The 26638-nt window shown below is 35.5% G+C and overlaps 3 protein-coding genes across 7 annotated transcripts in view; 2 read left to right on the top strand and 1 right to left on the bottom strand.

Annotated features, from left to right (window-relative positions):
• The window catches only part of AK3 (adenylate kinase 3), a 38102-nt gene extending 20504 nt beyond the window's left edge, over nucleotides 1-17598 (top strand). Inside the window, exon 5 of the mRNA XM_019729900.3 lies at nucleotides 15704-17598. Within this exon, the coding sequence (XP_019585459.1) occupies nucleotides 15704-15722 (19 nt within the window). The 3' untranslated portion in view covers nucleotides 15723-17598. The remainder of the gene's footprint in view (nucleotides 1-15703) is intronic.
• Nucleotides 1714-24673, bottom strand: CDC37L1 (cell division cycle 37 like 1, HSP90 cochaperone). 2 transcript variants are annotated; one of them, XM_019729862.3, is made up of 7 exons: nucleotides 24380-24673; nucleotides 20295-20576; nucleotides 17549-17642; nucleotides 10671-10786; nucleotides 10180-10302; nucleotides 5953-6117; nucleotides 1714-2246 (listed from the first exon to the last, which is right to left on the bottom strand). In XM_019729862.3, exons 1-7 carry the CDS (start codon nucleotides 24509-24511, stop codon nucleotides 2145-2147), a joined length of 1014 nt encoding a protein of 337 aa, XP_019585421.1. In that variant the 5' UTR covers nucleotides 24512-24673; the 3' UTR covers nucleotides 1714-2144. The 2 variants fall into 2 exon arrangements, with proteins under 2 accessions (XP_019585421.1, XP_088649672.1); XM_088793546.1 differs by lacking the exon at nucleotides 1714-2246 and adding an exon at nucleotides 4108-5218 and having other exon boundaries at nucleotides 24380-24652.
• Nucleotides 24641-26638, top strand: part of SPATA6L (spermatogenesis associated 6 like) — a 59511-nt gene continuing 57513 nt past the window's right edge. For 2 of the 4 annotated variants that reach the window (XM_074330472.2, XM_019729835.3), the window contains exon 1: nucleotides 24759-25349. In XM_074330472.2, the coding sequence (XP_074186573.1) occupies nucleotides 25117-25349 (233 nt within the window). In that variant the 5' untranslated portion in view covers nucleotides 24759-25116. The other 2 variants (XM_074330470.2, XM_019729847.3) reach the window with 2 other exon arrangements.

Genomic DNA, 26638 nt, shown 5'->3' with positions numbered 1-26638 from the left:
TACTCATTATTTCCTAAGAAACAGAAAAGAGGACATTTCTCTTAATAGGAGTTAGTTCTCAGTACAAAGCAAAATAAAGAGAAATAAAAAAGATGTCAATTTACTGTTCTTAGGACTGAAATACTTGCTAAATATGTAAAAGTTATAGTCTTGAAGTGCAAATTATGGCATCAGTCAGTAGTTCCCAAAATAAACTCAATCACACTTTTACATTGAAAACATAGAACACTTCTCTTTGAAAGTAAAATATATAGTCAAATTTAAATAGCTCTTCAACAATGTCTGTTTTAGAAAACAAAACCAAAACACCCCTTCAGGAATAGTTTGCTCAGTTTGTTGATAATTTCTTTCCTTCCAGTCTAGTCGTTAATACCTCTAATTTAAAGGCAAAATGAAATTCAAAACAATTACGTATAGGTAAAATAATTACCTGGGGCAAAGTTAAGGAATGGAAAGTAATGGTTCAAGCAATACTTCTGTGAAACTGGGGATTTTACTGTGTCCATTCCCTATCTGATAGGAAGGGAAAAATAAGAGCTACTCCAGAAAAGAAAAAGAAAAAGGAAACTTCTGTAACTTTGGTTAAAAAAAAAAAATTACAGGTTGATGAATACTACCATATAAATTAGTCAAACATTTTATTATAGAGTATATCTTTATATCAAAAGCACGAAAGAGTTATTCTGCAAACCAGGAAGATTGTGATCTTACATTAAGTGTGATTCAACAATTCCACACCATTTCTATGGGTACTGAGTGCCTTGTCACCTCAGTTAGTTAAAACAAGATGCAAATGAGGCCACAGTCATAGGTCTGATCACCATATGGGTCCCTTAGCAATATTTGGTTTCTCAAGTTCAGGCATGCATTCCTAATCCCAGTTAGCCATCTTCCAAATATTTGCTACTAGTCTCAACAGGACTGAACAAAAGGCTATACCCAACACAAAGTGCATGTTCCTAAAAGAAGACTAATCCTCAAAAAATAAGGATAGCATAATTAGCACTGTCATCTAATTCCAAATAAAATGAATCATCGTGGCATATTTGAAGTAGTAGTAAAGCTCAGAAGCATTCTATGGTAACTGAGCTATAGAGAGGAATGACAAATGCAGTAAAAACCATCATTACCAATAAGGATCACCAAATTCTTAGAAATAAGCAGTTGGCAGCTTGAGCTCTACAGTACTATTTTAAAAAGTCCTTAACCTATATCAGAGTGAAACAAAAATAACCATAATTTTAAAAATCAGATTATTCTTCGTTTGTTCTTAGACCGTTAGTATTCTTTTAAAACTTGCTCCCTGAGAGATCCCAGACTATGTCAAGTAAAGAAATTAAGAGTGAGCTTGAAGTTGACCTTATTTAAAAAAAAAAAAAAATCTGTATTAGCCTTTATCGCTTTTTAAATAACTTTAACCCTAAATATTAAAAAGTCAACAGGATAAAATGAACTTATAAGGAATACAGTTTTGAGACTACTTAGGGGGTAATTGGGAAAAAAAAGCAAATACTTAGGGTGTTAATTTAGTGTATATATAAATTGACATTATAGTTAAGGATTTAACTGATGGTGCCGAAATTCAATTGTAGTATTATTTTAAGGGGAAAGACTTTGTTTTAGTATGTATCACCCAACTTATTTAGTAAAGTAGATTATCAACTACTGATTTATTGCTTTTAATATGATGAAACACCAGATTTGACAGCTAAATTAGCAGTGATACAAGTACATTTTTATCTTTAATCGTTTTTTGTAGAGTAGGGCATGTACATATCCATATAAAAAGACTATAGCCAATGCCTCCTAGAATCAACCAGTTCTTGTAAACATTGCGTTTGTGCAGATTTTCATACTTTGATTCCAAAATTGAGAACAATAAGATTAAAGGCAAATTTAGTAGCAAAAAAAAAGTCCAGTTTGACTTCTTGCAACATATGGTACCACTCCTCTCTTCAGAAAAAAAAAAACCTAGCAGCACATTAAAAAAAAATTTACAAAACATTTCAGTACTCTTTTTTTTTCCCCTCCCATCAAAAACCGAACAAAAATAAAGTGCAGCACCCATAAAAGTGTCAAGAAAATAGCCAAGTTCTTCCTTTCTTGTAACAAAATAGCACTTGGCTTCAGCAGTCTTAACCAAATTATACAGTGTCCATCATTTTGGGTTCATCGTCTTCTTTATGTACCACTGAGTTTAAACTGCAAAGAGCTGTATTGATAGAATACTGAAGATAATCTGGGCTCTGGAAAAAAAAAAAGTATAGGGAAGAAAGGATGACAACCAGTTTTATGCCAGCATATGAAACTACATATTCAGTTTCACATTCTCTCTCTCTCTGCAGTATAGTAGAGTAGCAAAAAAGATGGACTTTAAAATCAGACTTGGGTTGAAACCCAAGAAGATAAAGAAAGAGAAAAATAGACTATTACCACTTAATCCAAAGAGATGTGATTAAGACAGAATGATGTATGTGAAAAATACAAATGTAATAAACACTAGCTTTTTGCTCCTTTTAACAAAATTGCATGATTTTAATTATTGAATCATATAAAGCTACATCTTCCATGTGATTATATGTACGTAGCTATTGAAAATTTAAAATGTAAACATTGCTTTAAGCCAGAAATGCATTTTGAAAATTATCTAATTCCAACAGTAAATACTAAAAATGCAAAACACCTGAATAAGGAAAAAAATCTATTTACTGAGTAAAAATTACAGCTATCTTCAGAGTTTATTTTGGTTTCTCAAAGGTAAAAACAAACTCGAGTGAGAAACTGTTAATCTTTTGAAAGGTACTCAGACCCATATTAAAAAAATTGAGAACAAAAAAACAGTTTAATTTAGATTTCGTTTATTTTTAAAACCAAAGAAGAACTCATAAATGTTTCATTTGTCCATTTCTGAAACCAGGAACAGAAAACCTTATTCAATAAATGCAAAAAAACTACAACAAAAAACCAACAAAACAAAACATTATCTGTTAAAGCACCATGAATAGGGACATAAGCCCTTAAGACCTAGGACTTCAGGAAATTCTTCCCCAAGAATTCAATTTGTCTACTAAATAGTTCTGAATATGTGCTACTAGCTACTGCGAGTTTTACTACTGTATCACCTAGTTTCACTTGTTTATTTTATTTATTAAACACCAATGAGAAAAATAGTCCAAACTGGGCATAGATATCTTAAACCTCCCCATCCCATAGGGAGGCAATGTTTTTAAAAGATCCTCTAAAATACAATGTTTTGTGTGGTGGTTCTTTTATTGTAAAAGTAAAAAAGCTAGCCAGAAGTTAGATTATTCCCAATCAGGTCTTTAAGAAGGAAGTGGCACAAATAACTGACTGAGGTCTGGGACACTAAAATAACATGGACCTTAGCTCTAATCCTGCCTCTACCACTTAGTATAACACAATCCTCAAAGAGAAAATAATTTATCACAATTTAATAGAATTAAAAACTAGTCTATAGGATAAAGTAAGGTAATTATTACTTATGTCTCTATCCAAGAAACCTTGGTTTAGTTCTCTCAAAACAAAGGATAATGGTATTGGGCTTATTTCACAAGATTGTTGTCAATTAAAGAAAGATATTAAAAGCTACAGTGTTACCCAAATTTAAGTTTTGTAAAAAAGTTATTAATGCTCTCATCACATTATCCCATTCTCCAAAGAAACAGAGTGCTAAGACCTTTTCTGACAATCCAGGACCAATTCCAAATGCCTTCAGAACAAGTCTCCATTAAGACTAGGCTCCAGTTTTCCATGACAGAATTTAGAGTATTAGAGTTGGCTAAGGAAATTCTCCAGAACAAATCTAATCCATCTTCCTAAGAACTGTAAGATGTCATTATGAAGAGACTTAACAAAACAAAAAGCAATCAATATTACTTAACCATATCTATACTTAGATTTCACTGATCACACCGTATTCTCATCTAGTAACACTCTCAACACATTTCTTGTCCCACTGACCAGTTCTTCCCAAGAGCACATGACAGACTGTCCCGTCCTATTTTTTTGTATATGATTCAACAAAAGTCTATGGTATTGGTTCACGAGCAGTGAAGTAGGATAGCAACAAAAGATTATTAAAAAGGATATTAGCTCCATCATTTATTGTATTGACATCAGACAAATTACTTAACAACCTCCATGAGCTTTAATTTATTCATCCATAGTGTGAATGAAAATGAATCACAGGGTATTTGAGAAGATTAAATGATACAACATGCCATAGTGTTTTGCAATCTATAAACTGATATAATAAAAATGGGCTATTATTGTTATGCTAAGCTTTTCTTCCAAATCTGCTCCCAGTTGACAACGTAGTACGTCAGGTTGCTGCTCACCTAGCTGAAATCTTATCCATCCCTACTTGCTCAGGAGGACTAGGCTAGTATGCTCTTCTCCCAAAATGAGGAATTGGTCTTTTAGCCCAGATGAATTAAGTTTAAACAACCCTGGTAATATTAGCAACTCAAAAGTGTCAACATTGTATAATCTCAGGCCCTCCGCCAAAATGACTGCAAGGAATTCCTCGCAGATCTCAGCTGCTATCTGATACACAGAACAAGAACTTACTTCTCTCAAACCAGAAGCAACTTTCTGATAATATAACAGCTTATGATATTTTAATGTGTGTATCTTTCCCTCTTATGTTTAGAATCAATGACATCCTTCAAAAGTTTCTTTTTTCCTTTGTATTCATTATGTGACATCTTAATTTCGGGAGGTTTATATATTGGACTTGACGGTGACTGTCGTAAAATTCCCTTGGAAAGACTAGTTCCCTGTGGGCTATTTCTCAAGGAACTTAAGAGAAAATCTCCATTGTATTTAAACAGCATTAAGAGGTAAGGTATAGGACAAATCAAGGGAGAATATTACATGTCTACCTATGGGGTAGCATGACTAATTATTTAAAAATCAGACCTTGATTATTTCCATCCATGAGAATATTATTTTTGGCTGAGCTGAATATGATCAGGTGCTTCCCGTAAGTTGTCCCTTTGGCCTACACTGCCCTGCAACACAAATAACTAAAATGGTGAAATTAAAGACAAGATATTGAAATCTCAATTCCTACTTTATGAGATTTAAAAATAAACACAGGGTTCTCCTCACATTATCTTCTGAATGAGACTTCCCTTTTCACTGCGTAGGCGACAGACTAAACTTTAGGCTGAAGCTGGTCTTAAAATCTTGGGGTCTGGAAATGAGAGATGACTGGGCTCAATTAAAATGCTACTAAAATCACAATGGGCAGCAAATTTCTAATGATAATTTAAAATCATAATCCTAAATTGTATCAGGCAGACCAGTGGTCTAACTTCCTCTTCTTTCTGACATAAATTCTTTCATATTAGTGACATGGTTTTATCTTGATCTAACCTAACAGTAGACTTTGAAGAGGCTCAAACATTTGCCCATTATTACTAGAAAGAGCAGCTCAGCATAAGCTACATTAATGTGGACTAAAAAAGTGACATCTGGTAGGCAACACCAACAATTAACAAGGTAATACTAAATACACTCATGCAACAGATCACCTTGATTGCCACTTGGACGTATGCTTTGAAACTAATTCACCTTAATAAATTCTTAAATAGCATAGTTCTACTCAGAATGCGAGGTTCCTCAGAGCCATCTCGAGAAGTTTATGATTGAGATGATCAGTAAGTAACACTGCCCTTAAGAATGCTTAGGTACAACTCATCTCTTCTATATTTAAAGGAGTGGACTTTGGTGTCTCTCTAAATATCTACGAGATGAAAGCGATTTAGTGCCAAAACATGGTAAGAAACGAAACTCAGAGTTATCCTCTGAGGCAAGAATATTAAAACGGCCACACATATATTAGATATAAGAAGAAAGTAGTCCAAAGGAACAAAAATTATGTGAACTAATACATTTATAAAATAAATATTTACTTTTCCAACTTACTTGTGGTAACGATCCTAATAAACCTATAGATCCAACACCAGAATGGGGAACATGATTCTGAACTGTCATAGGTTGAAAACTTGGTGATTGAGAATAAAGTCTGACTCTTGATTTGAAAGCTTCAAGTTCATTTTTGAATGCTTCAAAATAACCTTCTTCCTCTGCCTAGAAAACACAAAATGCAAAGATTGTGTTTTTCAAGACTTTCAGACCAAACAGTAAATTCTAAAAAGCATATATCAGGTCTAAAGTGGAGAAAGTAAAGATGAGGTGAATAGTTTTGAATGCAGAAATCATGAAGATCCATGTTAGATTTGTGAAAACTTCCTGTTTTATAAGAATAGTAATGACTGGTTTGTTCCATTTCCCTTTGCTTCAGCAAAATAAACAAACTAAGAAACAAACCTAAGAAAGAAAGAAGGAAGGGGAGGGGAGGGGAGGGGAGGGAAGGGGAGGGAAGGGAAGGGAAGGGAAGGGAAGGGAAGGGAAGGGAAGGGAAGGGAAGGGAAGGGAAGGGAAGGGAAGGGAAGGGAAGGGAAGGGAGGAAGGAAGAGAAAGAAAGAGACCCTCTATAAACACACACAAAAATATAACAAAAGAAAAGTAGGCTTTTTCTGTATTTCTCTTGATTTATTTGGATTCTTGACAGGATCCAAAATAGGCCTCACATTCTTCTCTTCTCATTGCCAACCCAAAGCCAAGGGATAGTCTTAAAACCTTATAATTCTCCACTAATTAATGAGGGACCCTATCATTACCTGTTTCCAGTAATTCCATGATCCTGTACTCCCTATCTGTAAAAGCCAATGAAACCAAGTAAGACTCAACATTCAACTTCATTATTGAAATACCTTAATGTTTTAGTTAAGCAAGTACCTTCTTTTCAACATAATGGAAAGAAAAATGTACGATGAGTTATGTTGAGGGAGGAGAACTCCCTCTAACGATATATAAGCAAAATTATGGATACAAAATACCCTATTGGCAGTAGTCTTCATTTACAAATGTTTCCTTTGCAGATAAAGAAGGACACAGAGTATATCCTACACTAATAGAACACAGGCTTTAAGTTCAAGTGGTGGAAGAGTCTGTCCAAGTCTCCTTCCTTAGTATCACTGGGCCCATTTGTCTGCAATGCTATTTGTTCTTTTAATGTAGTTTAGTTTGTGTAATCAGATTAAAATTTGTGGATTAGTTATAAGCATCAATAACTATACAAATAATGCAGACCATATTCTATGCTGCCATTCTGTCTTTTCCTCAATTTAGAATAATTTCCTTAATTATAGCATTTCACTTTGGTGAATATATGATACTTGTATGGACATATGGAATGTTAGCCTTCATAACCGAAAGTAATCCCTCTGAAATGGTTATGCAACAAATTATTAAAGGAATCAAGTGGCACCACTGCTGATTTTACTGCATGCCTAAGGCCCAGGGATTTAGATTTAGAGAGATTTGACTGATTTCTGTTTTATTAAGTAACCCATGGGTCACTTGCTTGCTTAATTTCTCTATGCTAATTTCCTCACTTGTAAAGTAGAAATAATAATCCTTATAAAATGTTATGAGGATTTAATAAGTTAATCCATGTAAAGTGCTCAGAACAGTACCTGGCAAAAAGCAAGCACCCATAAAAGTTATTCTGTAATTAAAAAAAAAATTATGAACACAATGTTAAGATCTAAAGACCTCAGTGCCTTTCAGCTCAATTTTGTCAAAGTAAATTTCAAAGAATATATATAGTTTATGTTTCATTATCCTTTTAAGCACTAGCTCAAAAATATTCATTAAAGTGAAAAAGAAAGTATGATTATTTTTTATGCTTATGTGTTAAATGAAAATTTAGAATAGCTATCAGAAGCTTAGCTAACATAACAACTCAATCATTTATTCATTAAGACTAGTGTTTTGGGAAAATTTCCTATTGAGGTTACACTTTAGAAGGGTTTAGAGCAGGGGTGTCCAAACTTTTTCAACGGTTTTCACCAAGGGCCATATGCGGTAAAATACACAAACAGCTGGGCCACTCACTCGACGTGAAGTACGTATTGCCTCACCTGGTTTATTTAAGTAAACTAAATATATTTTTGGAATTTGCTGTGGGCCAATTAACTATGGATCGCGGGCCAGGCCGCAGTTTGGACATCCCTGGTTTAGAGCATTTAAGGTAGAACTACTATAACACTGATACGTATTTTTTAAAATTTAAATATATAATGTTTTACTCTAGTTATAAAAGGAAATATGTTTATTGTAGTATACGCAAAAGTGGATATCATTTATAATTCCACCACCTAAATATAATTTAAGTTAAACTTTTGGTATATTTCCTTTTCACTTCTGTGCATACTAAAATGTATCATATATGCAACAGCATGTAAAATATATACGTAGTTTATACACTAGTACCTTAGAAACCAGTTCCTGAGAGCATTCCCTCTCTGAGGTTACAATTATGACTTTTGTCTTAATTACTCCTTTGTCTCTTTAGTTTCACTGCCTATATATGTATCCCTCAATAATACATTTAGTTCTGCTTGTTTTTGAACTTTATAAAAGACAAAATATTTTTTAAATAGTACTGGATATATCATTCTGTAATTTGTTTTATTCACTCTCGTTTTTTCAATCCATGCTGATGCTGGTTAGTATTTTACCAAATGAATACACTTCAGTTTATTCATTCTGCTGTTAACAGACATTTGGGTTCTTCCCGGGCTTTTTGCTGCTTTGAACAATTCTACTATGAAAATTATGGTATCTAGTGCACATCTATAAGGGTTTCTCTACGGCAACAGTTCTCAAACTCTATGGTCTCAGGACTCCTTCACCCTCTTGAAAATTATTGAGGAACCTAAAGAGCTCCTGTTTATGTGGGCTACATCTGTTAATATTTATTGTGTTACAAATTAAAACTGAGAAAAATTTTAAAATATTAACTAAAACATAACAATAACAAACTCGTTACATGTTAACATTTATATTTTTATTAAAAAAAAAACTGTATTTCCAAAACAAAAAGATTTAGAGAGAAGTCTAACTTAATGGAAGATAGCTGGATTCACACATATGATTGTCTACCAATTTCTAATGCACTCTCATGAGGGAATAAGAGTGAAAATGGCAAATAGCATCTTAGTATAGATATTATGAAGTTTTGACTCAGGGCCTTGTGAAAGGGTCCTGCAGACCCTCAAGTGTCCCTGGATCACATATTGAGAAATCTATTCTCTAGGATATATACCTAGAATTTTTGGGTGCTGGCACTTGTTCAACTTTGCAAGGAAATTTTCCGAAGTGGTTGTAACAATTTATACTCCCACAGGTAATGAACGTGAGTTCTTATCGCTCTACTTCTTGTACAACTTTTAAATTATTACTAATTGAGTGTGTGTGAAATGGTACTTAATCTTTCTAGACATACTTATTTTTCTTTAACATGGCCAACAACATCCTGTATATATATAAATACACATATCACGTCTTTTGACTATAGCAAAGCATTATCTCCGATTATTAAAAATTCTTCAAAATATAATTTTAATGGTTGCATAATATTCTATGTACCACAGGGGTTTTTTTTTTTGTTTGTTTTTTTTTTTAAGCATTCCTCATTGAACTTTTTAGGTTGTTTCCTATTTTTTCATTACAAAAGTCTGATTTCTCACTAAGCTGTGAGTTCTATACATGGAAAATACTTCATCTGTTTCATTCAACACTGTATCCTCAGCATCTTTTTGTGTGTGTGTCACCAGTAACCTTAAAAAAAAAGGTTATTTGAAAATAAATAACATTACTATTTTCAAATGTTTTACCTACATAGGGTTTTTTTCTTTTTCTTTTTTTTTAATTTTCCAGTTACGGTTGACATACAATATTATATTAGTTATCCTCAGCATCTTAAATAGCTGTGCGTTTGCATTAGTAGGTACTCAGTATTTATTGAATGAATAAATGATGGAAAACTCTAATTTTCCTGAATACATACATTTATTTGAATGGGTCTCAATTTCACATACATGCTAAAGTACAGCTTCTTATATAGCTCCCTTATGTCTAAATTAGCATGAAATCAGCGGTATGATTTTTCTTTCTACTATAAAATCTACAGAATTGAGCCTATGGCATCCTGGTTGAATGGCTTCCTTTAATGTGTATGGAGCAAAGAGGTTTCAGCTAAGGCCTAACTTTCCCGTTTAACAATACCAAACAGCTACTTACTTTGGCTTTCTGGAAAAATAAACGAAAACATCCTCTTGGATCCACATTACAGTTTTTGGCCATTTCCATAATAAACTGCATTACAACAGCTTGATGTGCTATTTGTTCCATTAAAGCCCCTTTCTGAAAATAAACAGATTAAAATGATAAGAAACACCTCTGAAAATATATTTAATATTGTGATTACTATTTGGATTTTGAAAACATGATTTTCTAATAGGTTAAAAAGAACAAGATTTAGAGTACATGGGAACAAGAGATGGGGGGAACAGGGAAAGCGTATTAGAAAAAAGTTTCCATATGCTAACTGAAGTGACTAAAAAAATATTCTCACAGTAAACTCAAGTAGATCTGAAAACAGAAAAAACACTTGTAGTTCTATTTAGTGACCTTCCTGTTTTCATTTAAAGTAATGTAAAAAACAAAACAACCAAAAAAAGCAAATCAGAATTCCACTAAGGTTCCCAGAAGTTCAAGGGTTCACACAATACCTGTTCAGCTTCCAGATGAAAACACCATAAAATAAGATATTTAGCAGTTTCTTCACATACAAGGTATGGATGGTCAGACAAAAATCTCTGACTATCATCCCATCGACTCAACATACCTGTATAAAAAGAATTAAACCATGAATATCAAATACTTTCTTCTTATAAGTGAAAAAATATTTTGAAATGATTCTCTTTAAAGACAATTCATATTACCACAGCAACATGTTATGGTAAAAGAGCAAGTGAAAAGGGATAAAACTCTTTTAAAGCAATACCCAGTATATTGGAAATAGCTTCCAAAATTCAGTTTTATTTCAGATAATTAGTCAGGCTGAAGTAGAGTGAATGGTTTAAAGCCAAAACTCCTATATCCAGAGAATGCCCAAAGTCTTGGGCAAACTGAGATGGCTGGTCATTCTAGTGAATACAGATGATTTTAAGAGGCTCAATATTATTTATTCATAGAATACAATTTGTTCTATTAGAAAGAGGCAAAAAAATAGCAAAACCTAAATAAACTACTCTTAGCAAACAAAGATTTAGTAGAAGAGTCAGAAGAACTATTTTCTAATTTATTTAAAAATGTCTAAGATGATATGGTCAAATGTTGCAGCATGGGAAACCAATCCAGTCAGTATTATAAAAGCTAATACACTTTAACCATTTTAATCACGTTAACCATTTAGTCATGATGACTATATACGCAGAAAACAAAATCTTTTCAAAATTAATTAAGCATATTTGCAAATGGCTGTTACCTTGCTTCAAAATACCAAATTAATCCCAATACTACTTAAGGTGTGTCTTCATCTTTATCCAAATTAGTAAGAAATTTAATCAAAAAGTCGATACCACCCAAGTAATCATGGATGCAGCAAACTGTTGAGCTTTTAGTTAACTTTGTCCAGTCAGCCTTATGCTTGAATAAATTAAGTATAACACTGCTAGCTTTAGGCTCTTTAGACTCATCCTGGAAGTCTGATGTTACTGAATTATCATGGCAATTTTATAAGGCTGTCTCAATAGTCTAGCAGTAAATCTTTCCTCTAGACACAAAATGAACTTCTATGTATTTAAGTTCCACATCAGAACACAGGAAAGAATTCTTAGGACAAATGTCTTACTGAGAAATACACATTTAGCAACACACAAGAATCAAATGAAAAAAAAAGATTTTTTCCTCATTTAAAAAAAAACGGGAAAAAAGCATTTCAGCAGTTTCTCATAGAATTTTACAAGCTTTATAAAGTTATTTCCCCAACACTTTGGATACAGTGATTAGGTCATTTTAAACTGAGAAGCAGAATGATTATGGAAGTTACTTAAAACTTTTCAAACTATACTTAAAGAGTCTAATAACTTCTGGGGGGTCACATGTAAAGGCATAATCCTATTTCTTACACCTCAAGCCATAAAATAAATCCTGTAAAGCAGTTTCGCTTTAGCTTTGCTACACTTCTGAAGAGGCAGTATTTTCAACTCTATCCGTCCACAGAGAGCATTGTTTCTCTTGTTTACTTCTCCATGGTAGCCTTATGACTCACTGAGGAACGAAAATCCTATCCATTTTGGTTTCTAATACAAGTTAGTGACACTTGTAGAGGTCATGAGGAAGGGTGTCATTAAATGTCAAAGTTTTTAAACTATCTATTTAATACCCAAGATAACATTTACACTTGAGATTAACCATAGCTTTTCTTTATCTGAGATATACTTGTTATGACTTGATTTAAAAAATATATACCAAATTATTATGAAATTGAGAAGTTAGGTTACAGGTAGTCCATACAGACCTTTGTGGGAAGAATGTGAAATTTTATGAACAAAATATATCAAGAGAATCAATGACTTAGTGCAACAGAACGCAACAAATTACTGTTATTTTGGAATTTGTAAACAAACTTACAAACAAATGGAGAGTAACACAATCTAGCAAGATGACTAAGAAAACACACTCTAAGGCTAAACTGCCCAGGTTCAAATACTGGCTTTACTTAGCACTTACTACACCTTGGACAAGTTCCTTTATACCTCTATGCTCCATTTCCTCATATGTAAAATAGGGCTAAAAACAGTATCTAACTCACAGGATTTTTGTGAGGATTAAATGAGTTAATACATATATATAGCACTTAGAGCAGTGTCTGGCAGAGAGTAAACACTTGATAAATGTTAGGTAATATTAATACAATATGAACAATTCATTCATTCATTCATTCATTCTAAACTAATCCTTTGGTTAAGGATAATCTAGTCATTTAAACTAGCGAACCAATTTCTCTAAATACTTAAAAAACCTTACTTTGACATTAAAATATTTTAATTATATGCTTTCACCTATAAACTTTCCTGGTGAACATCTAAATCCACCCATCAGCTCTCAACATTCCACCTGATTACTAACATGGTCCACAAATACGCAATCTTGTTGATTTCCTTTTCTTCTTTGCATTATACTTAAGATAGATTTTAATCCTTTAAATTATATTAATCATCTTAGTTTCTCGATGTGCTAAAAATTTCCTAAGTAGGTTGTGAATTTCTTACTGAAAGACGTATGACTTTTTTTTTTTAAAGATTTTATTGGGGAAGGGGAACAGGACTTTATTGGTGAACAGTGTGTATTTCCAGGCCTTTTTTCCAAGTCAAGTTGTTGTCCTTTCAATCTTAGTTGTGGAGGGTGCCGTTCAGCTTCAAGTTGTTGTCCTCTCAGTCTTAGTTGTGGAGGGCGCAGCTCAGCTCCAGGTCCAGTTGCCCGTTGCTAGTTGCAGGGGGCGCCGCCCACCATCCCTTGCGGGAGTCAAACCGGCAACCTTGTGGTTGAGAGGCCTCGCTCCAACCAACGGAGCCATTTGGGAGCTCAGTGGCAGCTCAGCTCAAGGTGCCATATTCAATCTTAGTTGCAGGGGGCGCTGCCCACCATCCCTTGCGGGACTCGAGGAGCTGAACCCGCAACCTTGTGGTTGAGAGCCCACTGGCCCATGTGGGAATCGAACCGGCAGCCTTCGGAGTTAGGAGCATGGAGCTCTAACCGCCTGAACCACCGGGCTGGCCCCGATGTATGACTTCTTTTTGTATATTTCCTGAACCCCAGATCTCCTGTATTTGCAATCACCTACCACCAGATGACAATTTCTACCTACATGCCCCTACATAGAATCATCTTATTTGAAACTAAAGCCATTTTTCTTTCCCTGCCATCTATAGTGCTTCCTAGGCTCCATGTCACCCAATCAAGCATTCTAGAAATTCCTGACATTTCCATTCCTCCCACATCAAACTGATCACTAAGTCCTGTGGTTATATTATTATAGTCTATTAATATGGTGAATCATATTAATGAATTTTCTAATGTTAAGCCATCCTTGAAATCTTAGTATAAACCCTTTAAAAATATTTTTTCAGCTTATAAAAATATATTCATTGTGAAGAATTTGAAAAATTCAGAAAATAAAAATCATCTGCAATTCTATAAGAAACAATGTTAACATTTTGATGTATTTCCTTCTGGATCTATTTTTCAATGACTTTTAAAGAAACCAAATTAGAATCATACCATACATATTAATTTTCCACTCATTTCACTTCACACTCTATTCAAAAATACTTTATAGTAAATGTTTTTCAAAAATAGGATATTAATGTGTTTGAAAAGCAATATATAAGTGATTACATTGAAGAGACTGAATATCTATCTACCTTCAGTATAACTGAAAAAGATCCTATCATAGTACTTATGCAAATGTTTACAGCTTTTGATAAAATTTCTAGTGACACCATCCTACAGATTTTAAAAAGTGCTCTATCACAGCTAACCCTTGCTGGAATTGGACCGATGATGTGCCACTGTTAGATGTGCCACAAAAAACTGTTAGATCATCAAAAAGCAGCTCTGATGATCATAAAGACAGTGACATCAAAGTTGCATATGATTTTGAATAAAACTATTTTGTGAAATATAAAAGAAAACAGATTTTGTTTCTAAATTGGTATTTTATATTTATAAAACATGGATTAACTAAATTAATAAATTAAATACAAATGTAGGGAATAAAATGCTTCATAATACTCCGTGATATAGTTGTACCATCTATCATCAGATGGCAAATTCCATCTAATTATAAAAGTAAAAGCAACACAAAATAGTCAATACCACAGGGAAAGTTAGGAAGAACTTGGAAGAATTTAAGTACACCCCAGAGAAGCACTGGTGTGAAGCGTCTGCAGCCCCTCACAGCCTCCCATGTACCAGGCCCACATCTTCCATGAGTCTGGAATGCAATTCAAGTTTGGAAAGTCTCCAGCTGGAAGCTTGAATTACAGCTGCTATTCCAGATGTGTTTACTTCAAAGGAGTATATCAATGTAGTCCTTATTCTGGCAAATGCTTTTTTCCTTTACCACAATAAGCATACAACACCAGAAACATCTGCATCCACCCAACAAGGAGAGCATTAAACTTTCACTGTCTCAACTCAGGTCTCTATCAACTCTGTGGCATAATTTAGGCCACAGGGACTTTGATTATCTCATCATCCCACATGACTATAAGTTGATCTACTTTACACTGATGGAACTTGGTGAGCAAAAAGTAGCAGGTATCCCAATGTCTTGGTAAGATATAAATATGCCAGAAGTGGGAAATAAAAGACAGGAAATTTCTGAGAGCCTACAACCTTAGTGACATTTCTGGGGATCCAGTGGGCTGCAGCAAGTAGGCTATTACCTCCAACGTAAAAGTCGATGTGCATTTCCACTAAGAAAGGGGCACGATGTGCATGTGGGAGTGGCAGTCAGGTCTGGTTGGCTTTGAAGACAGCAGGCTCTGGTTAATCAGTATTATAGGAGGAGGAACTGGAAGCCCACACATGCAATAGCAAAACAATTGCTTATTAATCATTTGTGGATGTCATGTTAGCTTTTTTCCTCAGCCGTCTCACTGCTTGCACAATATTTGATAAACTAAGGGGTCATGGTGGCAGACTTGAGATGACGCGGATTCAACAGCCTGGGATTTCCCCATCTATATTCCAGGATGGTCACTGAACACTAATTTGCCAGGAGCAGAAACTAGTGCTGAAACCTCAATATAGCACCATATGCTGGAGAGACCTGCCGGCCATCAAGTAACATCACCTTTGAGGGCCCCGTCGTTCCTCACTTGAACAAGCCCATTTTAGATCTGGAATTGCCTTCTTTCCTTGCCATGCTTCTACCAGTAATACATCTGTGGTCTTACTGAGTTATTCCCTATACCACATTATTTCTTGACCCAGAAACTCATTTTACAGCAAAAGAAATGAAGACAATAGGCTCCTGAAATTCACTATTCTTATGCACATCACTACCCAGAAACAGCAGGTTTTACAGAATGGTAAAATGTTTTATTGAAGACACATACGTTATAGTGCTAGGGGGGTTATGACAGCTTTTGAAGTTAGGATATTTTCCCACACAAAATTGCTTCTGACCATGTTTACAGCAAAAGTGAGGGAACTGTTTCACACCCACTAGGTTTCCCATGGCTCCAAAGCAACTGGCCTATAGTATGCCAGCTGGATGACAACACCGTGAGGGATGCTAGTCCCCCAGATGGAGTTGTGAAAGAGTAATCAGTATATGGTACTCTTTTCCCACAGCAGAACACACAGGCCAAGGAAGTAAAAACTAATAGGTGAGAGTGGCAACTTACATTATCACAACTAAGACTCATTTACAAAAATTTTGCTTTTCATGCTTATGACTCAGGGCTCTACTCATGTAAGATTTGAATGTCTATCAAAGGGAAAAGTTTCTCTTTTATTTTTCTATTATAAATAATACCAGAATTATAATAGTATGTACAAGGATAAGTTTTATTTCTTCAGGTACTATTTTTTAAATAGAACACATAGCTTATTTTCTTTTTTAAAAATAAAAAGTGTGAGAAAAATGAATATTTTATGAATAAATTGCATAACAAAAGGGGAAAAATCTAAAGTAGCATCCATTGTCTTGACGTAACTGAAGGATGAATGAAATTCTAAAGGCTTTGTGGAGGAAATATCAACAGGAAAAAGATCTCAAAATGTCATTTAAAAAGCCTAACATATTACAAATAAAAACTATGTTTACTAAATTAACATATTACTTGGGATCAAGAAAATATACCTTGAACTTTAACTCCTAACACTTCCCATTGCATTTTCACTCCAGCAGGATCACCCTGCTTATAAATCTTAGAACACAGCATGTTGTTTTCCAACTCTGCCTTTGCACGTGCTGTTGCTTTGCTTCCCCATCTGTGTGGAAAACTCCTATGTGTTCCTCACAATCTAGTCCAGATGTTATCTCCTCTGGGAAGCCTTCACTCACATCAATCCCTATCTCACCGCTTTTCCCCTATAACCTATTTTTCAGTCTTTTGTATACATACTCCTACTATTGTATTTATCTGAATAACAGTTCAAGGATCTGCATGAATTATATAGCATCATATCCAAAACCTGGGGAAAAAAATGAATGCAAATCCTACAACCATATAACCACATATACCAAAACAAGGAAGCAGAGGGGGAAAGAGAAAAAAGCAAAGACTAGACAAGAAATAGAAAGAGGCTATGGAGTAAATAAAGACCGTGTCTTAGAGGGTAGTATTATATAATAATAAATTATATACATTTGCTTCTCTTCACAATTTGGTTTACTCTGTCAATCCATTTTTTTATGACCTCCCCACCAAGTCTAAAACAAGAGCTATAGAACTGTGCCAGAAGTCGTTATACAACTAGAGTTTGTCACTTATCTTCTTTTTGGTCCCCATTTTATAAATCCACTTTTTGTACACATATTTATGATATGGAATGTTACAAAAGAAGGAAACTCAAATAGTAGACTTACCAAAATGTCTGATTTTTTGCTCATATTTTTGCATAAATGATTCTGATTTATTTTCATCTTCTGTTTCTTTTCTTTTATCTTGATTAATAAAACTCTAAGAAAAAAATTGGAGTTAAAATTAGATTTTATACCCTAAATGACTCTTCTTTCTCAGAGGCTGAATGTCTAGCAATCCTTCCTATAGACACTATAAAAAGGTGGTATAGTATTATACTGCTATTATATCGTTAAATTTATCTGTTAAACTCTATTAAACAATTAACATTTACTTGTACTGGAGTTTCATTATTTTTGTGTAAAAATGATAGATATGTGGAAAATTATAGAATTATTTTAGAAATTATACAGAAAAACAAATGAATTAACTTTTTTATTAAACTAAATTTCCCTATCAAAGGTAGATATAGAAAGATCCTTTACATGCATAATTTATGTTTTTCATTATTCATTTCCATTAAATATTTGCAACTTTAGCCTAATCTTTGGAGTTCTTGCTGGAAATAAACTCAGAAATTCAAAGCACATAGAGAATGAATTACATTTATTATAAATTCTTCGATAAGACATAAACCTAAAATAGACCTTGGTTGTAGACTTTTTTCTTAGGAAAGGCCAGTTTGATTCTGAAATCCAGTACAAAGTTCTATTAAGGAAGCACTTATTTTCAATTAAATAAGTCATAAAACAGACCACGATGAAGTTTGTATTTGGCCAGAAAAACTGGCAGAACAGTTTCTCAGAACATTCTGTGATCACATTTAAACCTTGAGATTATCACTGCCAAAAATGAAAATTGCAAACCAGCTTTCTGCCCGTTTATAACCAGGAAGCACATCAAAGTTTATATATTGCAAAATAAAAGCATTTTTTCCTTTATATATTCTGCTATCTAGACCAGCACTGTCCAGTAGAAATATAATCCAAGTCACAAATGTGTTTTAACATTTTCTATTAGCCACAATAAAAAGCAAAAAGAAACAGATAAATTAATAACATATATATTTAACCCAACATATCCAACATATTATCATTCGACATATAAGCAATACAAACAATTATTAATGAAATATTTTACTTTTTTGTTTGGGTACTAAGTCTTCGGAATCTGGTGTGTGTTTTACACTTACAGCACATCTCAATTCGGACTAGCCACATTTCAAGCTCAATGGCACATGTGGCTAGTGGCTACCAAGTTGGACAGCGCAGATCTAGACCAGTCCTCTCAAGTCTCAAGCTCCCAGACAAAAGCAATGTACGATTTTGAGCAAATGACTGGAACATAAAGATAGTCCTAATTAATTTGTGGTATAAATGTAGGCCTTGTTAGAACCTAAGTTTAAAAAAAAACAATTAAAAGCAGAGACAAATGAAAATATATTCTTTGTGACCACTATGTTAAGAGACATTAACTTATAAAACAAAGAAACACTGTTTTGATCATTCCCTCTGAAAGAAAAAAATTATTTTGAATAGTTTTTGGGTATAAATACAAACCAGAAATAAAATGACAACTTACGACACACCCCTTTGAACAACATATACTGACATAGTGAATCATTCAGACAAAGAATGATCCTATTGTGAGGGAGGAAAAATATATAAACTGGTACAAGCACAGAAAAATAATCTAGAAAAATATAACTCACTGTAACAGTGGTTATCTCTGGGAAATAGAACTGATACTGAAGGAAGCCTTCCAATTCTATTTTGCATACTTATATATTTTTTTCTTTTTCACAATAAGCATATTGTACTGTTACAATTTTTCTTGATTAAAGAATAAAGTACTAACAGGGCTAGTGGTGTTATACATTTACCTATGTGTATTACTTACTGTAGCAGAACTAGAGCTGGACTGGGGAAAGAAGTTAAGAGTATAGTGCTTAAGAGGGTAGGTTGAGAATGGAAGCCAGAACAGAAGAACGTAGCTATAGACTGAGAAGCCTAGAGAATGATGGTTAAAGAGAAAGTGAATGTGGACTTAGACAAGAATGAGTAGTCTACTCCTGAAGCTTGACAGTTAAGTTTAGTACAAATAGAAAGAAGTCCTATTTTACACATTAGTTGAAAATGACTGAGTTTCATTGCGCATATTTACTTCAGATATAAAAGTCAAAGAATAAGGCCTGTATAATCCAGTGAGAAACAGAAAACTGCTCTTAATAAACTCGGCGTAAGTACTGTACTAGTCCTTTCATTAGTAAAGCTTATAATACTAAATCCACACTACTACTTGAGGTTTCCTAACTACATACTGGTAAATAACAACAAAAGACTTTATTTAGTAAATCCAGTAACTACACATTAGTGTTACAAAACTGATCGCAAGCTGACAGCACAGCAACAACGGAAAGTTCTCATAATGTCTGAGCTTTACCATGTGCCACGCCCCATGCTTTGTTATTATTTTGTCTTCATACCCACTCCATATAGTTGAGAAAACTGAGGCTTAGAGACGTGAAGTGACTGGCCCAGCATTGTGACAAAGCTGAGATGTGAGGCAGTCCGATTTCAGAGCCCACACTTACATTCAGTGTGCTATGCTGCAGCCATATATTTGTATCAAGGACTTACGCACATTAAACACTATTGGGGATATAGGTTTCTGCAATAAGAGCTTTTAATAAACCATCCAAAATGAATACTGTTTACAGGTTCTGTTGCTTTGCTGTCAAATATGCACAACTGGTTTGCATAAACACTTTAGTTTATTCTTCTTTTATTGTGGTGCAATAAAAGGTCATACCTTATTAAAAACATCCTTGCTAATGGCATCCACGTTCCACAGACACATTCTCTCTCTTTGTACTAGAGCCTCTTCCTTCTGCCGCCATTCTTCCTCCCGTTGCCTCAGTTCTGATACCGCTGTTTGTGCTTTGGCATGTTCCTGATCCAAGGACTCAGAGTTATGCAGTGCTAAGCTACCAAGTTTCTGCTGAGCTTCAGCGAGATTCCATTTGCACGCCACAGAGCTCTTGACAAACTCTTTCTGCTTTTGGCAAGCCATTTCAATTCCAGGGCTATACATCTGGACGAAAAATAGTATTTGCAAGAAATGAAGAAGGCAACAGGTATGTTTACGCAGCACAGTTCTATTTTCTTTTAGTCACGGATTTCTGTACAATGTTCTTGGCATAGTATCCTGCCGTCTGTATATGTAGTTACATTTTTATATTGTAGGACTTGTTTCATTAACTGGACTCTAAGCTACTTTGTTACTCTGTGCCCCTCCCCCAACAACAGCATCAAAAAGCCTGGCAACAGCAGTGTCCTGCATATAGTTTGCGTTCAACAAACATTTCATTTATAGTCTTCATAACCCTGACACAGCAGAATAAGAACAAAAGCTTAACTCTAGTTCATCGCCTTATCTCGCAACATGCTGAAATCCAGACCTTTAGAGTTTTGTTCGGCAAGTTCTTCACTGCAAAGAACCTTTTATTTAGAAGTAATCATTTCTTGGTTTCTATTTTCTTTCTGTATCATCCCAATCCTTGGTGATCTAAGAAGTTCTTTTGGCAATTTCTATTTATAACTGACTATATCAAATAGATACCTTTTAACTTAATCCTAGCCAAAATAGGTGAAGTTACTTTTTTAAAAAAGCCACGTGGTCCACCCTGGTGATTCTGTTCCACTCAGAAGCAACAGTAATTAGTTTAACATCTACTGAACCACTAAATGTAAGGCACTGTGATGGGTGCCTTATATCCCCAGCTCTATAAAACAAAAGCTGAAGGCACATTCTTTATGATTTCTTAGCCAAAATGTAGATCAATTTCAAACTAAGTCTTCAGAATAATTTTACCCCAGTCTGTTCCCTTATCTGCATTACTACTCAAACTTTTAGAATTTCATACCTTAATTACATAAATAAGCCTTTCTCATCTCAAGCCATTCTCCCCTCTGCTAGACTTGATCTCTCCAAAAAACAAATCTGGTAATTTTACTCATTCTTAGACTCTTGGGATAAAGTGCAAACTCTGTGACATGGCATTGTCCCTCATGATCTCACGCCCTATTATCTCTCTGGACTCAGTTCTAGTTTCTCTTCCGCTTGTTTGCTTATTCTCTCCATCCACCCCTTCAATGTGGAACCCCTCCCCAGCCCCACCCTCCACATTAAACTCCTATCTTCCTTCTAGATTCTGGCATCACATCCTAAAATTTTCCCTTATCCCTTCCCTCTCCACCCAAGTTATGCATACTTCTATAGTGGTGTTGTCACACAATATTGTGCTATGTGCTCACTCAACACTCAGCTTCTTTGGGGCTAGAATTCAATAAATCTTAGATGAATAAATGCCTGTCTACTTCATGGAACAGACTAGTGGTGGTTAAGAACTCTGAGCCAAGTAGCATGCAAGGCCCATCCATACTTCTCATCTAAGTCTTCTGCAGGGCAACTTAGATTTCTACTGGGGCAAATGTGGTCATTGTTGTTACTCAGATGTTTTAGTTACTCATTTAGCAGGTTTGGAGCCCAAGCAACACATGGCCCTAACTAACCAAGTAAAGTATTTATTGTTTTTTGCTAACTTAGAATCCAGAATAAGTGTAGACTAGCTATGCTTAAGGGGTCAGGAAAAGGAGAAAAATGAAGCTATAAAATTTATATTGTAAGAAAAGACAAAGATATACTAAGAAAGGAGATATGGACAAATGGATCTTGCATTTTCGAATTATGTGGGAGCAAATTCTCAAATCAGTTCTCAAATCAAACACAGAAATCTTATCTCCAAATTCTAAAAATGATTGGTTTCAATTCTTCTCCACAGACTACACCGACAACATTTGGCCACTTGAACAAACTATCCAACATGTATTGAGATGACTAAATAAAGTCATATTTTATCTGTGAATATATTGAGGTTTCAAAGGGATATTAAACATCAATTTAATGAACATAAATTTGAAGAAGGAACTGTTAGCATTAAGATCTATTAATGTAACTTTACATTAAAACACACACACACACACAAAAACCCTTTCAAACTGATCTCTAAATTCCATACTGCCTTTACGTTAATTGGATCTCAGATCTATACATCACATATGACATTAAGATGTCTAGAGTCCACATATTTGATAAAATTAAACCAAAGCTGTTTTTATAAAGATTATAAAATGTTTATGAATTGAATTAAACATTTGATTATTTCCAAATATTTTAATCCAAAACTTAAGTCCTAAAGCCAGTAAGACAAATAAGTAGGTTATAAACATATGAATGGATTTAGGATTAGAAATCACAAATTTTAACATCATTCAAAAGTAGTTTCAGCCAAATAAGGGTTACGTTACATCATAGGATGGACAGTGCAGTACGTTGGAAAAAACACTGTACTAGGAGCCAAAACTAGGGATCTAATTTCAACTTTGCCACTCACTAGCTGTATGGTCTCAGGGAAATCACTTTTAATGAAAGAGATAAGCCTCTTCACTTCTAAAATTCCTTTCAGCTAAATAAGCTTATAATTGCAAGTGTACAAGTAAAAATTAATACAGATATTGTTAAGATTGAGTTTCTTAGGCTATTTTGTAATTCAACCACAATGCACTGAAATTCTTCTACCCTCTCCATATGCCTTCAAAATAACAATGGCAGCTGCTGTTCATTCTCTCTCTGTAACACTTTCATTATGTGGTTATATAACATTTTGTATATAAAGATGACACTAGTGATCCATTATTAGTGGGTGACTACTGACATATCAACTCTCACTCTGTCCTCCTAAAAAATGTCTTGCACTTTCCCAGTGACTGGCTGGCTAAAGTACAGTCTGTGGTTATGAAACAGCATTTTTCTGTGTGAAGCCAACCCCCATGAGCTGGGCATTCAATCGATGACCCTACACTTACTGGCAAATGATTTAAATCGCTCATTTTCATTAACAGCTAGCAAGATGAGTTTAGAGAAAAACTGTATTATTCAGTTAAGCTCTTAGGGACCTCATTTTGCATGAACCTAAAAAGCAGACACTCAGAATCAGTTTCATTTAACATACTGTCGTTGTCTGTGATCCTGAAATATACTTCCAAACACACTCAGGTTAGGAGAATAACCAGGACAAGTGAAAATAACCAGGACATAAGCAATCCCTAAGATAGGACCCAAAAAATCCTTAAATGATGTATCACATGTAGATAAGTTTCAGAGGAATGAATGCTGGTGTGAAAACCATGAGTAGCATCAGGAATCTTAGGAAGAAGTCTGAGGGAAAAGGCAAACGTGCGGGTAGATGTTTTTACTGGAGAATGAAGTGAAGCAAAACTGAAACAACCGTTAGGGGTAAAATGGTCACACGAATGGGAGAGACTTACGCCAGCATCAAAAGCGAGGTTTAAAGAATTTGCTTAGATGTCAAAAGTCAGTGAAATTGGATGAGAAATCTTTTTAAGTCAGGAGCTCGGTGAATGTTGAAATACAACCATTCACTGTTCCTGACAACTATGCACAAGTATTAGAGTCTTCAACAGAATAAAACGCTCGGATAAAAGCACGCACAAGAGGACAAAGGGTCAACGTTAATAACATGAGCCGCCCCCAATCTGTCAGGATGGGGGTGGGGAAACGTCTTCCAAGGGTGAGATGGAATTGGCCACGGTGAAAAGGTGTGCGAGGAGGTGGAGGTTGGAAATACATGGCCAGCCTCTCTTCGAAGTCCTTTGAAGATGCTACAATAGCGGCAGGATGGCATCAGGCCCCCGATCCCCACGGCTGAAGTGGAGGCTCAGAACAGGGCACAGAAGAGGGTCGCAGAGACGGGACTCTAGGGGCCTGGCAACGGCATTTCTCCTTCCCCTAGCAGAAAGCGGGCCCCCTCTCACCTGGGCGCCGCCGTCCGGCAGTTGTGGGCAGCCGGGAGAAGTGGGGGACACGTCCAAGTCATTCTCTTCCTCTGCCTCACCCTCTGTCCGAGGGAGGTTCCAAGGTCCTGGCGGCGGCCATGGCTGCTCCATGTCCGGCTGCCCCAGGCTCTATAACCCCCACCGCCAACAGACTTGGCGTCAGTGAATCCAGCTGCGCGGAGCCAGCCGCCCCAGCGGGCCGGGGCCGTTACCCAGAATTCCTCCGCTGGCCGCGACGCCGACGCACGCTCCACACTAGCCTGGGCCGCGCCACCGGCGGACGGCGGAAAAAGACGGACTCGACTGAGGACGTCACTTCCGGCTTGGAGGGCGGGGGCTTGTGAGGTGTGTCCCGGGGCCTCCTAGTAGCGGGTGGGTTTGGAAGTCTTTTAAAACTCCGTTCTCTGAAGGCTTTTAACGCTGCTGACTTACCCTAATCGCACTACGGATCGTGCAGTGTTAAATACTTGTTGTCTAGTGTTCCCTACGCTGTAAATAATGGGTCCTGGATACCGGGTGGTGCTCGGACCAAGTGTTGGCCACTTGTTTAAAAACTGCAACTCATTGCTGTGCATTGATACTGTAAGCCAGTATTTCTGAAGCGGGGTTGGGAGAGAAGAAGGGAGAATTCTGAAAAGCAAAGCCAATTTCCCTGTCATTTCGAGTTACAAGCAACAAGAATACTACAGAACTTGGCTAAGAGGAGGACGCCAAAGATGAAGACTTGGACCAAGCACCAGTTCAAAAAATTAAGACGAGTACCAATAGCGAACGTACAGGGAGGGCTTCCTGTAGTTCTACATATCTCGTTTAATCCTAAATATTTGTTCTCTGTCCCCCTTTGTAGAAGAAGAAATAGACCCAACATGCCAAGGTCACACGTACTAAGGGGAAGAACTATGATTAGCCAAGGGAGTCTGACTTCAAAACGTGCGCGTTTAACAATCAGGTATTGCTGTCTTCAAAGAGTCCTAAAAACAAGACGCCATTTTTTCAGTCTTATAAGATTGGCAGACTTTTGAAGTTATTCAATACTGAGTGTTGACAAAATGTAGGAAATGCTGTTAGAGAAAATGTCGTTTGTGTAACTTTTTGGGAGGGGCACTTGGAGTATCAGAGAATTAGGTGCTTTGATTCAGCAGTTTCACCACCAGGAAATTATCCAGCAGTTATTTTTGCACCATTATGCAATGATTTGTCAACAAAGATGTTTACTGCAGCATTTTTTTTGTGGCAAAAAACCAACAAAAAAAATGAAACTAATTGCCCGTCCATAGAGGAACTTAAATAAATTATGGTTTATTAATTCAGTGGGATGTTAATCAGTCTTTAAAAAGAGTAAAATAGATATAAATGTGCTGATATAGAAATATCTCCAAAATGTGTTGAGTTAAAAAAAAAGTTGCAAAATTAATTTTGTGTGTGTGCATATTTATGGAGAAAGAATGATCCAATTTGTGTAAAAACAAGTGTGTGTGTGTGTACACGTGTATGCACATGTATATAGAAACCTCCTGGAGAGTAGACAAGAAATGTTAGTGGTTACCCCTGGTGGGTAAGGCTATGAGAAAAGTTTCTGAGCATCTTTACTTTCCATTCTTACCTTTCCTGTATTATGCTGTTTGAATATTTTCCAATAAATATATGTTACACCTTAATAATTGATTACAAATAAAAGTTGAAAAGCACTGTGCCTAAACCTTTTGAGTTTATGAGTGAAAGCCACAGAAGAAAAGAGGACAGCAGCTAAAGCACAAAGGAGAGGAGGCAAAACTAGTAGCTTTATTCACTAGTAGCTTTTATTTAGTGACGTCTATTACATTAAACTTTAGATACAAGTTACTTTAAATTACTTTAAAATATTTCTCAGAAACTTCCAGTGATATTACCATATATATCATTAGCCAGAACAGGCTTAGATAATTATGATTCATTCCCTGGATCTAGATGCATTGCCATCCAAGCAAAACTGGGGTTCCATTAGCAAGGAAGAAGGCCTTATTGTGGTATTTGGTACTCAAATCACATCGTCTGCTATAACTGCTTAAGTTCTTGTGATACCTAGTGCCAGCCTAACTCTTGGGTGTCATGTCAACCTCCTCTACTGCCTTCCCAGGTCTCTCTTAGTAAGCTCATTGGCCTCCTTTCAGTTCCTCAAACATACCAGTTTCTTTCCTGACCCATGGCCCTTTACATTCGTTGCTCCCTTTGTCTGGCTCTCTTTTCTCTTAGTTCTTT

This window comes from Rhinolophus sinicus, chromosome 16 (genome assembly GCF_057876585.1).
Source record: "Rhinolophus sinicus isolate RSI-liver-muscle chromosome 16, RSI-T2T, whole genome shotgun sequence".
Lineage (NCBI taxonomy): Eukaryota > Metazoa > Chordata > Mammalia > Chiroptera > Rhinolophidae > Rhinolophus > Rhinolophus sinicus.
Note: the sequence above shows the minus strand (reverse complement) of the source record. Positions and strands in the feature narration are given on the sequence as shown.

Bases quoted from the DNA above. Each gene is read 5' to 3' on its own strand.
- CDC37L1 (XM_019729862.3), bottom strand. From the start codon at position 24,511: ATGGAGCAGCCATGGCCGCCGCCAGGACCTTGGAACCTCCCTCGGACA. The intron at 17,643-20,294 runs GTATGACCTTTT...TTTTTTTCTTAG, and splicing joins GCAAGGATGTTTTTAATAAG to AGTTTTATTAATCAAGATAA. The intron at 10,303-10,670 runs GTATTGTGTGAA...GTTTATTTTCAG, and splicing joins TTCATCTGGAAGCTGAACAG to AAAGGGGCTTTAATGGAACA.